This window comes from Musca vetustissima, unplaced genomic scaffold (genome assembly GCF_032173495.1).
Source record: "Musca vetustissima isolate MV318-11 ecotype Yass unplaced genomic scaffold, APGP_CSIRO_Mvet_v1 utg69497, whole genome shotgun sequence".
Lineage (NCBI taxonomy): Eukaryota > Metazoa > Arthropoda > Insecta > Diptera > Muscidae > Musca > Musca vetustissima.
Window position 1 is genome coordinate 22,580 of NW_026883721.1, and position 17,862 is coordinate 40,441.

At 33.7% G+C, this 17,862-nt stretch overlaps 1 protein-coding gene across 1 annotated transcript in view; it reads right to left on the minus strand.

Annotated features, from left to right (window-relative positions):
* Nucleotides 1–2,060: 2,060 nt before the first annotated feature.
* LOC133330747 (uncharacterized) overlaps nucleotides 2,061–17,862 on the minus strand; it is a 29,520-nt gene continuing 13,718 nt past the window's right edge. Inside the window, exons 2-6 of the mRNA XM_061539159.1 lie at nucleotides 7,380–7,611; nucleotides 5,456–5,600; nucleotides 3,805–3,925; nucleotides 2,868–3,601; nucleotides 2,061–2,800 (exon numbers count right to left, since the gene is read on the minus strand). Of these exons, the coding sequence (XP_061395143.1) occupies nucleotides 2,061–2,800; nucleotides 2,868–3,601; nucleotides 3,805–3,925; nucleotides 5,456–5,600; nucleotides 7,380–7,611 (1,972 nt within the window). The remainder of the gene's footprint in view (nucleotides 2,801–2,867; nucleotides 3,602–3,804; nucleotides 3,926–5,455; nucleotides 5,601–7,379; nucleotides 7,612–17,862) is intronic.

Consider the following 17,862-nt stretch of genomic DNA (forward strand, 5'->3'; position numbering starts at 1 on the left):
AGCTTTCGTAAAACTTCTGTCTACCCCACACGCCCAGCATAATAAGCAGCTTGCCAGCCAGCCATACCCTTTGTAAGGGCAGCATTTATTTATTTAAAATACAAAAAATGCCTGATTGATTGATAATAAAGTTATTGAACAACTTCGGCTTGAAAATTTGTTTTATCTAAAAATTATATATGTTGTTGTTGTAATAAGTATTTTAATAAAATTTAACTACATTTGTATATATATTTGTAGATAATTATGTTTGTAGCATTTATTATTGACCTTAAATGTCAAAAAAGGAAATGATCGTAGTTAATATTATATTAAAAAATTGTTTTTAAGTTATAGTTAAGTATATTGTATTCCTACATATACATACTACAGGATGAAATTAAAGATTAAAAAAATAAATTTAACACATTTTAATGGAGTTGTTGGAAATATATTCTACTATTAACGCATTTTCCAGACTATGAGCTTTACGTGAGATTTATATTTCAATAGATGCAATGTTGTGCTCTAAAACTCTAGACGCATATCGTAGGGGAATTCATTTTTGCCTTACTTTTCTTCATTCACGTAGAAAATTGCAGATTTCAACGATCAGGACCAATGATGTATTACATATCAGCATGGGTAGTTGTCGCAATATTTTGAATGCTGAGTTTCAGTTTCTGCATTCCGCGGAGCTAAATCTCGAGTAAAATATTTGCATTCTCTTCTGTGGTAATTAAACCACAGTAGAATATTCCCTATATTAGACCACTTACACCAATAGAATTTTTATCAAATTTAAGGTCGACCATCCCTCTTTCATAAACTGGCAACTTTTCCGGGTCATGTCTTGCAGAAATGAATTTGAAAATTTTCACATAAAAGTCTTGACCTATTTGAACCACTTAATATTGACAAAGCATCATCAAAACAGCCATGCTTAGACGTTAGCCAGACCTTTAGGGCGACCGGAAAAAATGAGTCATTTGTAATATACAAATCAGTAGAATCTTCACATAAAATATTGTTTAGCCGAAGAACTTTTAATTGAATGCATTATTTCTCAATATAGGAATTATTGCGAACATAATCTCAATACTAAAAGATTATTCGTACATCTATGAGTTCATAGTATTCTGTCATGTATTATGCTCTTATTTCTTTTTGATATTTCACAGTATCATATATTCAATGCTAACTAACGATGCTCCTTTTATGAAGGATATTCGGCTAAGAGACGAGAGTGAGAAGTTTTCGCTTAGTTACAACTCCAAAATTGCAATACATTTCAAATGTCATGTTTGGTGTTTGACAATAATGTTATCTGGAACACTATATTTGTCAACGAATTAAATTAAGGACAGACATTTTGGTATTTAAAAAGAAATTGTGTCTTTTGCGTTCAAATAGCATCGTTCCATGGATAACCAAAATTTGAATTCATTAAAATCCCTTCAGATTTTAAAAAAATTGGCATATGATATGTTTGTAACTGAAGATGCATAAAATAGTTTACAATTTGAACATTTAATGAATTTTGTACAATATGCTTCCTCAATAATTTATTCTTGTTTTATTAACAATAAAAAAAAAATTTCATTTTTAAAATCTGTTGTGATAAGACTTTCGACGCCTTTAAATAATTGACCTACATTAGTAAAACCATTTGTAAATGAAATAAAGAATCAAACTGATTTAAAAACTTCGAATATCTACATCCGCTTAAAAATTTAAAAGATTATTTCCAATCGGTTCCATAATGTCTTTCGACATAAATGAAGCAACCGGTACAATTAAGTATATGTCTATAATTGATAAAATTAACACTGTCAAATGACAAAAAATATATATGTGGACGTAACTGTATTCCATGGTATTGGACATATCAGAGAAATAACAACATTTAAGACCCTTGTTGTTGTGATAGTTGTTATACTTTTCAATTTCCCTTGACTTCTCCATTTTATACTCGACAAATACATGGTAGTTGCCAATGCTAATGGGGGTCTACAATTTCGAAAATACAAATTTAAATTTCAAACCCTTTCTCATGTGAACAATTTAGTGGGCTGGCAGGCTTATTTCTTAATGAGACTTTCGCAACTACTGCTCAGATTTGGCAACGATTTGAAAAACTGTCGCCCTTTGTCAATTTGTTGCTGCTGATGATGTTGTTGATAGCTGGCAGATGCTGGCTGCTGACTGCTATTGGACAGATCGGCGGCCATTGGATGCGGCAACGAGGTGTCCGACGTATCCAATATATCGACAGTATGCATTGAATGCCGCACCATATGTCGTGGCGGTGGCTGAATGTCATGGATGTTGGGCGGTGAAAGTGGAGAATGTGGCAATGCCATATCAAGTACGGTAGTGGCAGCAGATTCAGAGTACTGTTTAATGAGCGGCCGTTTCCGCGGGGCCAGTCTCTGTGAGGGATTAAACTGTTGCTGTGTGGGGTGACAAGCCAGCATGGGATCCGAAGCCTCTACATCTGCACTGCCCAGCAGTTTTGTATCGGAGTATCGTCTTAGATCTTTGCCCAGGTATTTTTCTAATTTGTCACCACCATCACTGTCGGGTGGCGTGAGTATATTACAGTTTGCACCACCGGCACCACTTCCAAAGTCATGTTTCTGATAGTGCCCGCTGTCTAAATCTAGGTCTACCGAATCATTGAGTATATCACGATTTTCTAGGAATATGGATGAATTTGAATATCGTTTAGTGTGTGGCTTATAAACAAAGCCTCCCAATCCATTGGCCACGGCATGTGAAACTCCGGAACTAATTGATGGTGCCTTATGATCTCCACTTCCTGCAAGGACAATTCGGACAATTCAGATAAGTTTTTATGCGATTTCACAGAAATTGTTTACACTTACCACTAAAACTACTCAATTGCATGGCATGTTCCCGCCCAGTATCAGTCGACAGACCATCTGTGCTAAGATCTTGGCGCGAACCCACACACAAATCATTTACCGATACTCGACTGGAGTCCTCCGAATGTTCAAGAACATTGTGTATAGAGTCATGGAACGGTGTCATACTACCCGAACCCTGCGGACAGGGTCGGAATGATGAGATCTGTGAAACAACATCATCCAAAGCAAAATCTCGATCATAGTTATGCTGCGACTGGGTACACTCAATGTTTGCCGCCACAGCCACTTGGCCCAACTGCGAGTGATTATTGTGATTCTGTGGATTCTGCTGTTGTGTCGCCAGGTGATGCTGCAGATGATGGTGGTGGTGGTGTGAATGGTGATGCTTACTCAATGCTCGACTGGGCAAGCCAGCCGATGTCTGCGATACCATCGAATCAACATCGAGATCAGCATGTTGCAGCATGTGATGTGGCGAGGTGGGCAGTCGATCACTGCCATCGGTCACATCTTCCACGTCGTTCACCTCTACTGTTGAGGCGTAGTTATAACTGGATGTGGGCCTTGGATTTGCCATGTTGACATCAATGTTTATATTGACATTTGGAGCATTCGAGCCAATGTTATGCGCCTGATTACAAGAACTACTGTTGCGATTACGTTGTTGTGCATTTGGCGATGGCGGAGATGTTGGATGTATTTTTTCGGGAGCATTTTGTATCAGCAATATCCTGTAAAAGCAGATAATAAAGAACAAAAACAAATGACACACTTGACATAATTTATTTTTTTCGTTGTTGCTGTTGTTATCGTTTTTTCTCATATCTGTGGTTATTGGCATCATCGTCATCATCTGCAACAGCAACATGTTTTTTAATCAAAAATTATGGTCCATTTCCACAATTTCCAGTACTGCCTGCATACACATACATACCTATTTCGGGCTTTCCATCGATGACATAAATGTAAATAGGCTTTACATTGAATGTACATGAACACTATGCCACCCGTTAGTCCCACAGCAACGACAGCCAGTTTTGTCCAAAAGGGCCATTCTATTCATTGTGGTTGTTGTTGTTGAGCGTGAGTGTGTGTGTGTTGTTTGTCATGTTGGTAAGTAAAGTAAAAACAATAAGAAAAAATATCAGTTACAGTTACATTTGTTTTGTTTAGCTTTACTGTGACACTATTTTGACAGGTTATTGTGGCAAAAAAAAAAAAAAAAAAAAAAAAAAAAAACAGGCAGAATTTGTTATTGTGCTTCGTTGTTTGCCAATGACGATCCACACTCCCACAACACATTGGACATAAACTGTTGAAAGTAATGAATATTGTTGAAGACTATGCATAAATTCATGGATGGATGGATGGACAGACGAATGGGTTGGTTTGTTGGCTAGTCTGATTGGACGACATTCACTCACACATACATCATCCACCCACTGTCAATTATGCTTACATAATTAAAACAGACTCTTACAGTTCATATGTAATTTGATAATTTCAAATGCCAGTTATTACATGGCGGGAATGATGGTCAAATAAATAAATGAAAAAAACTAGTCTGCTGTTAGGTTAGGGTAAATAACCTCATGCAAACTAAAGGGAAGTTGAAATAAACTTTTTTTGAATAGAAGTTTTCGAAATGGAGTTTTTCAGTGTAGATTATGATTATGATATACGATCGTATAACTGAACAGATTCACTTAGTACATAATATTCCGTTTATTGAAACGTAGGAAGTGTTTGAAGTATATATTTATTAGATTAAAGAATGAGTTGTTATTTAATATACGATTCGATTGTTACAATTACTTTCTAATTAAATACTATTTTACGAAACGGAAATGGTAATAACCATAGTACAATTATTCAAGGTGGGCCATAGCAACTTATAAATTACATTTTTTTCTTGCTGTAGCTTTTATGCCAAAGTGTGTGTGATGTTTTGAAAAATATTTTCAAAAATCCATTTGTTTAAAGTTGAATTTTCCAACATTGGTAAGAAGAAATTTATGATTTGTGGATGAATCAATATCTAAATCATATTCCCAACTCGATTTTGAAAAGAAAATCTGACATTCCATAAATTTTTCGTGTTTTTGGTAAAATGTTAAAAATATATAAAATGAACAGAACGACTTGTTGCATTTGTTTTTATTTATTCTGACATTATAGCCCACAACGTTGAGATTTATATTTTTTTTTTTTTTTTTTGATTATATAATTGTACCATGGTAATAATCATTAAGTTTGTATAATTTTTAATTATTTAAATTTATATATATTTAAAAAACATTTGAATATATTTGCCACAAAATGTGCTAGTACCAAAATGGCAATTTTGCCACAATTTTTTTTTTTCAAATTTAGGCTTTGAAATTTCTATACCATAGTTTGGCTTTTGAAATATTCACTTTTTGCAAACTATATAAACAGATCATTAGTTACAATTCAAATAATATATTAGTTTTTATCGACATTGGCATTCGCATAGTTTTGTTTAAACAACAAAAGTCGTCTTTTTAAAGCTTTTAAAAAATTAAAAACCAAAATACAATGTAAATTAGAACAAATAAACCAACCTATCTTTCCACGTTGGACATCCTCAGCAGCACGTTCGATTAGAACACATAGTGACCAAATTACACAGAGAGCTGCTGCGCAATGAAACAACAACGTGCAACACAATCGCCTCCGTTCAATGCCAGAAATGTCAAGGCTACGCCACTGTAAAGACAAATATAAAAAAAAATGAACAAAATCATTACACAATTGGGCAATATTTTATTCGGCAAAGCCTAGTACGAATTAGACTAGAACAAAAAAAAAAAAAAACCATATACATTTCCATAGAAAATAAATGCATGAGAACACACTCGACTGAGTTTTCAATGATGACGCCCAAAAAAGCAAACATGCACACACAACGTTCATAATACATGACCGTACAGTAAAGGGGTTTCGGAGATTATTCAGTTTATGATCCGATCGATGAATTTTTGGTTCAATATCTTGGCAAAAAAATAACCCTTTCAGTGTTTTTGTCGAATATATTCGACATTTAAAAGTACTCTCTTTGCTATTTTTCGGTTATCCTCTGTACCGTTACTATTAATGTTTTTGTTTTTGCTGAAAGACAGACGAAACTGTCCGAGGGTTAAAATGACAATTGCAATTTTTTCTAAAGTATGTGCTTTTATAAGTTTTTAAATGCAAAATTTTAGATTTTAATTCCGACAAAATTTTTTTTGACACTGAAAGGGTTAAGATTGAACCTAAACTACACCACTATATTTGCAATCATAATAAATTCGGGAAACATGAAACGCCCAAACAGTACACATTTTCATTTCCTGGCCTTTAGAGCTAAATAATGTATAAAGTTGAAAGGAGGGACTTTTTAGGCCTCATACAAAAAAATCGAGATTTTCAAAGTTATGAGACCCCAATGGCAACATCTTCCAACTGTGCTTAATCTTTGGCAATTTAGAAATTTCTTCAAGGAAACTAAATACAATGTTCACACATTAATGACAACGAAACAGACAAGGAAAGGTCAAAGGCACGTTTCAAATTATTCTGAACCTCTGAACATTGAAATGTTCAATGTTACGTCAGGGAAATAGGACCTAACGTTTTGGGCATGTTAATGTTTTAAATATGGCAGAACGCTTCAATATGCTGTATAATATAAATTACACCAGGTTGTACCTTAATTTTGATTACATTAAAACCATCACAAGCAGTGACACCACATCTGAATCGTCTGGCAATATATACGGATGAATTCAATAGGGAGGCGGGATCGATTATTGTGTTCTGAATGTTCACCTACACAAACAAAACAAGCATTTCTCTTTTTTTTTTTTTTTTGAAAATACGATCGAACTGATTGCAGAATTTGAGGTTGGCAATATAGGATGTGTATGATAGATGTTCCAAAGGACACGTAAATCGGAATATAAGCATCATCATTTCAGTCGCGTATTTACATATTATATATGCAACTTCGTTTGACTTTATTGTGTTATATATAAATCGCTTGCTCGAGGGAAATACAGTCGATTGATCTAGAAAGAAATGTTGCATTTGTTGATTTCTCATTAATTTTCTACTTTACCAAAGAATTACAATTCCAATTGTTTATAAAACAAAATTAAAATATTTCAGAAAAAATAGAAATATTAACATGAAATAACCAAGTCCATAATGCACGTTCGTTAAGTAATTATCTCTCTCCGTTTACTTCATTCACCTGTCAACGCCAAACTTTTCACAATTCAAGTCAAAAATTCCGGACAGGCTGTTGAATTATTTACTTATATCGAACAGCAAGGAGCAATGTCCAATATACTCATTTTGACTGTGTTCATGTACTTTCTATCTCGGTGTGTGTGTGTGCGTGTATGATTTTATGTAAGGATGAGTTTTCGGTATAAATGTGAATTATTGTTTTTTTTTTTTGTCTTAAAATTGTATTATTTTTAAACAGGTATTCCAACTGACCTCATTAAATGGCTTGATTTTGGTGTGCATTATAAAGGGAAATTTGCATAATTCGCAGGAGTTTGTTTCGGAAGCAGTCAACCATTGTTGCAGGCATGCCTGGTGTACATATTTGAGACTGCCGGAACAATAGCATGGTGTTAAAAGTGGATTTTGTGGATCGCTTTCACAATGACAAATGCGACAGATGTCACCGCTGCTCTGTGACGCCTGGCTGCTGGCCGAACCAAATCTGTAAAGAACAAAAGAAGGTAATGAAAAAAGGAAATTAATATTATTGCCGTTGTATAAAATATGGAATAAACAATAAAAAATAAACGCAATTTTTACATCAAGTTTTTACAAGAACAAAAAAAAATCGAACAGCTAATTAATGTGAGCAACAGAAACAAATTGTTCTCTTTTTTTTTTTATTTTGTTCATGTAAATATTTCATAGCTTTGTGGTCATTACATTTTGTAGTATTGTAATTGCGTGTCAAAGCCATTTGAACTTGAAAAGTTTATGTAGGGTCAAGGTAATTGTAATGAGCGAGATACTATATGCACGTGCATATGTGATTTTTTCACTGTTACACACGCTAAAAAGTATTACTCCAAGTGAAAAATGGTTGGTCTAGTGGGAGAAATGTCTCTAGTCTCTTGGTGGCGACATTAAACAAATATTATAGTAATTAAAAAAAAAACATTTTTTCTTCTGTAGTATTAGTGAAACCCGTAAAAGAAGAGTTCAGATTTCTGCCGATTAATAGTTAGTAATTTGCATGAATATTAAATTAAACCGAACAGATTTTGAAAATAAAAATAGATGACAAAACAAAAAATATATATATTTTAATAAAAATATAATATGTGTATAAAACGTACATTTTGATTTACTAAAAAATATATAAAATGAGTTAAAAAATCGTTAATTACAACCGTGCCAAATTTTTGGACCTAAGCGAATAATCTTGGGATCTTTATTTAAGGAACATAGCAAAAAAGTACAGTATAAACTTGATAATCCGGACCTCGACAATCCGGATTATTCGGTAATCCGGACTGCATTTCACAACCCATTGCGTATCCTATAATCCGGATTGATTGACCTATTTGACTCAAAAATCCGGATTGTAAAGATACGTTACTTTTTATTTTAATAAAAAAATCGTTGCCAATTTAATTGAAAATGGTGCCTATTATATTCAAAGTTCATATTTTTGAAATGAATAATTTTCATGTTTAATAAAAACATAAAAATAATTAAATTGTCACCAAATTAATATAAATTTAAACCAATTAATAAAACTCGATAATCCGGAAATCTCGGTAATCCGGATTGGGGTCTGCAATCAATTATCCGGATTAGCGAGTTTTTACTGTATACATATTTCGACCAGGTTTTCCAAGAGAAAAAGCGTTAAGTTCGGCCGGGCCGAACTTTGGATGAAAAATGAAAATATAGGGAACACACCAAAAAGTGAACCTATACCGATAATTCTACAAACTGGTTTATGTAAACCATTGTGTACACCAAATAAAATTTCAGCAATTTGTAATGAAACCCCCAAAGCGTACAATCCTCAAACTACTGCAATTTAGATTATAAAGTGTAGGAATTAGCGAATATTTGGGGTTATAATTATACGAAGGCTATGCCTAATTAAAGACCGACATATTTTTTTCATTCAATTTATTTTATAAACGAGAATCTAGCCCAAAGGACGCTCAAAAAACAACAAAATATAGACTACTCTAAAAGCTTAAAACTAACAATGTACTAGCTTAATGATATCTTAACATCTATTCCGTTGGAGGGGTTCAGACCCATTGTCAATATATGTAAATTTCGAAATATTTTTGGTTTGTGTCCCAATTCTTTCCTTCAGGAGGTATAATTATATCGGGGAGATGACTAAATGTTGGCCGATATATTTCATTATCGTCAGGTTCGAGATTTTTTTATCACGATTTCCTTAGAAAGCGGAATGCTTACAAACGATGGCTAAATCGTTTTAGAATTCCATAATTGACTATTTCGATTAACGACTATACCCTATGGTATAATACGCCTATATGAAGACAACCCCTACACACGGAATTAATCAGCTTACTATTTTAATATAAGAAGGGGGTTATATGGCAACTCCCCCTAAACTGGGGCGAATATTAATAATTTTTACCAAAATACCAAATTACAGCGAATTCGGTTGAAAAACGCGCTCAAGAATACCAAAATATCGAAAATTGAGGGTGCCCTTATATGGGGGCTACCCGAAAAAAATGGACCTATATTTATAATTTTTAGTGGAGAAATTTGGTACCAAATAAAAACCCATGGTACGAAATTTCAGCGAATTCGGTTGAAAAACGCTAAAATATCGTAAATTGGGGATACCAGAAAAAGTGGACCGATATTTATAATTTGTAGTGGAGCCATTTGGTACCCAAAAAGAACCCAATGTACCAACTTTCATCGAATTCGGTTGAAAAACGCGCTCAAGAACCCCAAAATATCGAAAATTGTGCGGTAACATTATATGGGGCTATGCCTAAACGTGGGCCGATATAGCCCCATCATCGAACTTGACCTGCCTGCAGACGATCTATCTCAATTCGTAAAAATATAGATGGCAAAGATGACATACAATAGAAATAGATGACAGGTAGAGGGCATACATTTTATAAATGACAGCCAGTTAAAATAGATTATTGTCCTTTAAAAAAGAGGTCGTATGGTCACCTTAATTAAATGATAGAGTTCATTGCAGATCATTGTAGGATCAAGTCTCTCTTTACAAAATGGGATATTAATGAAGTGGATAACTGTTACCTATGTGAGGATGAACAAGATGCGGAAACGTACGAATTTCTACTATATCGATGTCCCACAAGACACTTTAACGAATACTTGCTAATTGATAATCTTTTAGGTCGTATGACGTCCGGGCGGAAGTGTCTAGTGACGTTTTCCCTTTTCGTACTTTGCGTAGGTTCGGTTAGTGGTGTCAACAAAATAGCGCCTCCAAACAAAAAAGTACGATATGATTCTCATAATTGAGCAGACGACTTTTCTGGTTTTGGAAAGTATTAGGGAGTAATCGAGATAATAGCCTCAGTGGAGTGGTCTCACTCTTTCCGTTGTGTTGAGTTTTTGTCTTAATATCACAATTGAATAATTATTATATTTTTGTAATCCAGTGTTGCCCCCATTGAATATTAATTACAGATGTACAATCTGTTCACATCTTTACGTCATCAGTTTTTTTTCTAAATGAATTGTGGTCAAACAAATGAAATTAAATCCTATTAATTTGCTTATCATTAGTGTTATTAACAACGGAAGGTTACTTGTGAATGGTAATTACTGAAATCGCAAATGCAAATACAATACTTATATTGTTGCAATTCTAGAATAACAAAAAATTACAATATTCTGTATGACAAAAAATGAATTAGAAATGTAGAAGTGAGCAGATTATGAAAATTCCAGATTTCTGTAAAAATTGACGCCATTGGGAGACAAAGGTGCATCGACTGGCAGGCAGGTTTGTCCAAGTTGGGTTACCGATCAAAGATAGAATCAAAATTTCACAACAAACAAATCAAGGATTGCTTTAGATTGTTAATGTTTCTCGTATCTTATAGCGGATAAACTAATGATTTCAACTAAATTTTAGGGGTACTACAGTTGTATTAATGAATGCGGATGTCATTTGATGCACTTGAGCCATTACGTACAATATTCAACGTTCATAATTATCATTTAGAAATCTTTGCAAAACAATTTATGTCGTGAAGACAATGTTTTTGTTTTGTCACAATTTCAATTGAATATGAAGAAATGGCAAGGAATGCAGCAATGCAATAAAAATTAATTACTTTATGTTTTCATTGTCAATGTTATATCTTATTTCTTGTATATCGTGTATCGTATGTTGTGTTTGAATTTATATTTTATATTTGTGACCCACTTTTCTCCGGTACGCTTTTCTTGTCACTTTTCTTGTCGTAATGTTACCACCTTCGTTTTATGATGTTTGGCTTTAATTTTGGTCGATTACAATTGAGAGGGAGAGTTGAAAAACAACCACTTGATATTGTAAATAAATCAATTGACGTTATAGGAAGTATACAATACAATTTATTTACAATAAAGAGAATATGTCACGTTTTTTTTTTAAAGGGGGCTTGGGATGTTGGTTAACATTTTAAATTGAATGGGAAGCGTGATTTAATAAGAGTGAAATATTTGACATATGTATAACAATATATCCTGATAAAATTCCAAACTTACAATTGGTTATCCACTCCAAATCCTTATGCTAATTTATTAGTTTTTGATCACCAGGTTATTAAACGTTCTCATTTTGACTACCAAGAAGCTAGAATTTTGAATATGATGTTGGTGTTCTACACAGGGGTTGCTGATAGTAACAGGTTCTCAGAAGTAACAGGTTCTCAGAAGTACCATAGGTTTTTTGAACTTGACTATAAAACCTCCAGTATCTGGACCCTTTTGACTGAGCTTCAAATCAACCTAAGGTTCTCTAAGACTCAAAGAGATAGGAACGTGCGAAGTTCGCACTCTGGACATGTTAATGCCTTTAAAATCATTTAAAATCGGAAATGTTAGTGACTACATTGCTCCTTAAAAATGTTCAATATCTTCAAAGCTTTCCGCTAGGATGATTCAACGATCAGTATAAAAAAAATCATTGTTTCCGCAATTTGCTTTACTTCATTAATTGTGATTTATTTTTTCTTTTATTTTCTTCTCTTATCAATCTTTAATTTACCTCAAAGACGACTCTTTCCATTGTCGTTTATTACGTTTCCGAGACATTTTGTAAGGAGACATCAAAGAACCAACATATTTCGAAATGGTGCAGGGGGTGGTTGGAGAATATGCTGTGTTTAGGAGTAGAAAAATATACTCCAACCACCACCTAACCTATATTTGCATTCTTCTAATTATTTCTTTGTTCACTTTCATCATCAGATAATAATTTTGATGACATCAATGCTACTTCATTCAATGACACTGAAATGGACAAGACTGACTCTACGATGGTAACCAATGCCAATGATTGCTATGGTTTGTCCGCAGCCTGTTGTCCCTCTTCTCTACTGTGTAGTATTGCAGGGTCTACTTCTGGTGCGTGTAATATTTTGTCTTATTCCTTTGAATTCTCTTCTATCGTCTCTATGTGAATTGTCAATTGTGGAATGCAATTTTATGACTTGAAATCAATAATTAATTATGGTATTCATTATTAATTGCCTGACATCATTTTTGCTGCTGTTACTGTGTACCCTTTTTAATGGTTCAATTGATTTGTTGTCAGCAACTGCAAAGGGAGCACACACACATTCACATTTATCAGATGGTTTGATAACCATTTGGTTTTTGTGGTTAATGGAAGTTATTTTGTATATATCACTGTACGGAATTATTTCCTGTATTTTAGGGGGAGTTACTTTCATGTAATGTTTGAGATAGTAGGTTTCGATGGAACCCTAGAAGCTTGTAAAGACAAATTTCTAAATCGTCGCAGTATTCAAAATCGAGATTTTGTATTGATATGTACAATAGGTCTAATAGTAATATAAACATTTAATGTGGCTATGATCATTTAATTCATGGACTCAAATTGAATCGATTGGTGGAATGCTGCAAATTAATATCATCAAATTATCCGGTGGAGTCTCGCAAGGAAAACTGTCCCATTCTGCATATGATATTTCATTATAATAATTTTTGAAACATCATTTCTTAATTAACAGAAAATGGAACCAATTTGTCTATATTTTCATTTTAATTAAAAAACGAAATTAATTTCATATATTTGCCAAAATGGCCTGCAGTGTAAACCACAAAACTATGAACTATGGGAACTGTCATCTCAAATAATAATTATGGTAGATAATGGAAACTGCGCAACAGCAACAAATTGCATTATTTATTGTTTTAACAGAATGGAAAAAATAATATTTACATTGCAATATGAAATTCTCTACAAACTGAAAAGGAGTTGACGATAACCCAGCCATTATCAACCCAACAACCGCCAGTCATTACATTGTATTAACAGAAGCGAATAGGCAAGCTGCTGAGAGTGGAAATCATACAAAAATAAAAGCTTATCAATTTCGTGGTTTTAAAAATATTCTACGACAAGTACATATCGGGAGCTTAAAGAGCTATTGAAGAATACGACTTGGAAAATATGTGGTGCCACATGCCACAAAACTGGAGCGAATATGACTTTATTTCAAGAGAAATTTCCTAGCTGCCTATTTTTTTGTCGTGGCGATATCAACTGAACACCAAGATCATATAATTTGACACTATTAGACTAATTTTTATAGAGCCTTAGGTTAGGTTAGGGATGTACGGTTGTTAGTAACAATCATTCACTCGGAGACTATTGTCCATTGTGATCATCCTTCATACTTAAAAAGAAAAGCGAAGGGAAACGAAGAGAGAATGGAAGAGAGAAAATAGTAGGAGAGCCTAGAAGATGGTTATTTTAGCCATGCGGATTTTCGACAAAGCCTAGGATCTGATTGGGGTTTATTTTGGAGAAGAAAGCTAGATTATCAATTTAATATCTTTCAAACTATTTGTGTCTTCTGCCACTCAGCGATGGACATCTACAGAGGATATGTTCAATTGTTTCTAGCTCCTCTTCGTCCTCACATAGTCAACAGGAATCCTCTCCGCTGGAGTCCCATTTCGAAGTGAGAGTGAGAGGAGGAGAGAAGGAGGTGAGAGGAAGTGAGAGGAGGTGATGTAAATGTGGTATAGGTTGGTAATGTGGTATAGTCACTTTTTTGTATACTGAACATTTTAGAATAACTGAAACATGTACTATAGTTTGCTGTTCTCAAAAAAATAAAATAGCAATGATCTGTTTAATTTATTTAAATCACGTTGAGAATCAGTAAATATTAAATTTTCAATGAAAATGACTTTTTTCGGTTCAAGTTTAAAAATAATTTTTTGTTTTACGGATGTAATTTAATCGTTATTACTAAAGCATTAAAATAATTAGTATGAACTAAAAATCAAATAATATGTGTGATTGCACCACATAATCACCAATTTAGGAAAAAACTAAATATTTCTTCAGTAAACACAAGTGCAGGTAATGTGGTATACCTTGAGTCTGCATGAAAAAAGCCAGCACTAGACAAAATCTCATTACTATTTGAAACATTTGTACTCTACGAGAGTCTACCACGAACCACAAGGATGAAAAACAAAGGCTATAAGTTTTAACGACTTCTCCATACAAAAATTTAATATTGCCATGTGTAGACATTATTACATATTAAACCTATCCGTTCAAAATCTTAACAGACATAAATCTCGAGCTAATTCGCATTCATTAAAAACAATAAATTATATAATATATCAATTGGACGTGAAAATTATACTATACCACATCAACATCATGTGGTATACCACATTACCTTCACTTTTTTTAAAATCACTTTTAATGGAATTTCAAATATTTTCTCAAATATCTCTTAAATTGTTAGAATAATTTTATTTTCAAATTGATACATGGAAAGACACACATGTAGCATGTTATGTGCAAAATTTCAATTTAACCGGATAAAAAATAAAAATTTGACAATCTAAAAACAAATGGTATACCACATTTGAATCACTTCCTATAATCTTGCAGTGACCTGTTAGGATTCCCACAACGATTTTGATCTGTCTCTTTCTTTCTCTCTCTCTTTCCTTCTTTTTATGTGACAACAGCGAAGAAGTTCTTAGGCGAGAGAATTCAGCCCAGATAGCTTTTGAGATTCTGCAAACATGTTCTCTCGACCATTTGTTACCGACTACCTCGCCGTAGAACAAGCGGATTTTGCCAATGAAATAGGCAATGGGTGGTTGCACAGATCTCTCAATCGGAAGATTGGACGACTATAAACCCCCTCGAGCAAGCTCGTGGCCTAAATCGTTCCTTCTATGTTGCTATATAGTCACCGGTACCGTATTATCGGCAGTAAGTGTTTTGACTATGTCGGCCGCTTTCGTGATTGCAAGGATTTCGGCTTGAAAAACGCTACGTTTTATTTACGTTTACTTTTGAAACCACGAAATGAATAACCCCGTATATTGTAACATGCAATATTAAAACTATAGAAGTACTGCTCATTCATCTAAATATTGAAGTAGTTGACATTTTTTAACCAAAATTGCCAGACCGATGTTCTCAATCCTCGAACTTGATCATGATTACGCGGTGTGCAAAATATGACCCAAATCCGTTTCTTCTTTCGAGAGTTGTCGTCGTGTGCACCACGTAATATAAATATTAAATATATAATCTTTAAATTACATATCATGATAATTCCATTTAATACAATACAAACACAAAAATCTCAATTCGCTCACTTTGTTTCGAATTGCATTTAACAGCCGCGGCAATTTCGCATTTCCCTTAAAACCTCTTCAGTATCCAATTAAATGCAATGTGTATTCATTTCAAATTTTTTTGTAAATTGAAATTGTTGATATTTTACAATTTCCTGGTAATTTGATCAATTTGGTAGTGGAAACAAATATACATGAGGGATGGATGGATGCATGAAACGTGACATTTGTTATTAATTCTCGATAAAATGATTTTAGACGTGCCAATTTTTGCTGATTATTAACTGCAATGAGAATGAAATTGTCGATTCTATTCCAAAAAAAACCAATAAGACTATCAATAGAAAAAATGTTTGAATGTATTTGAGAGGTTTTTCTTTACACAATGGTTCATCTACCCAAAAAGATTAAGATATGGCGTAAGATATTGTGAAGTTTTTTTAGAATATGTATAAAAATCCTTATGAATCAATATGAACTATTGCATTTACTTTTCAATATCAATAAATTCGATATTAATTTGCCACAGACAATGGGGTATTGTATGGTGGCGGTGGTGGCATTTAATAAGAAATTTAAAGCATTAACCGTAAACAACAACAGCAACAATTTTATGTTAATATCAACTACACAAAAGGGCGCTTTGTATAAATGTGGCTTTTGTTGTGGCAAATTTTAAAGTCAAGCAAAAATATATTTTAGGTAATTTAATATCATTTAGTAGAAAATGTCATATTTAATCAGCTGATTCTTCGTTCGAAAAAATTCCCTGACAGACAGCTGTCGATAAGTGGTGGTGGCAATGCACCGGCCGCCAACCAATCCCTCATTTCATAACCCATAATAATAAATAGATAAGAAGACAGGATGATGTAGAAGTGTTTATTAAACTGAGCTATGTATGCACACATACATATGTGTATAACAAAAAACGAGGTTAGGTTAGCGAGAACAATTTATGGCCGACAAATATGAACTCGGGGAAGATCATAGAAATTTTCATTTTAATTAAAAAACGAAATTAATTTCATATATTTGCCAAAATGGCCTGCAGTGTAAACCACAAAACTATGAACTATGGGAACTGTCATCTCAAATAATAATTATGGTAGATAATGGAAACTGCGCAACAGCAACAAATTGCATTATTTATTGTTTTAACAGAATGGAAAAAATAATATTTACATTGCAATATGAAATTCTCTACAAACTGAAAAGGAGTTGACGATAACCCAGCCATTATCAACCCAACAACCGCCAGTCATTACATTGTATTAACAGAAGCGAATAGGCAAGCTGCTGAGAGTGGAAATCATACAAAAATAAAAGCTTATCAATTTCGTGGTTTTAAAAATATTCTACGACAAGTACATATCGGGAGCTTAAAGAGCTATTGAAGAATACGACTTGGAAAATATGTGGTGCCACATGCCACAAAACTGGAGCGAATATGACTTTATTTCAAGAGAAATTTCCTAGCTGCCTATTTTTTTGTCGTGGCGATATCAACTGAACACCAAGATCATATAATTTGACACTATTAGACTAATTTTTATAGAGCCTTAGGTTAGGTTAGGGATGTACGGTTGTTAGTAACAATCATTCACTCGGAGACTATTGTCCATTGTGATCATCCTTCATACTTAAAAAGAAAAGCGAAGGGAAACGAAGAGAGAATGGAAGAGAGAAAATAGTAGGAGAGCCTAGAAGATGGTTATTTTAGCCATGCGGATTTTCGACAAAGCCTAGGATCTGATTGGGGTTTATTTTGGAGAAGAAAGCTAGATTATCAATTTAATATCTTTCAAACTATTTGTGTCTTCTGCCACTCAGCGATGGACATCTACAGAGGATATGTTCAATTGTTTCTAGCTCCTCTTCGTCCTCACATAGTCAACAGGAATCCTCTCCGCTGGAGTCCCATTTCGAAGTGAGAGTGAGAGGAGGAGAGAAGGAGGTGAGAGGAAGTGAGAGGAGGTGATGTAAATGTGGTATAGGTTGGTAATGTGGTATAGTCACTTTTTTTGTATACTGAAAATTTTAGAATAACTGAAACATGTACTATAGTTTGCTGTTCTCAAAAAAATAAAATAGCAATGATCTG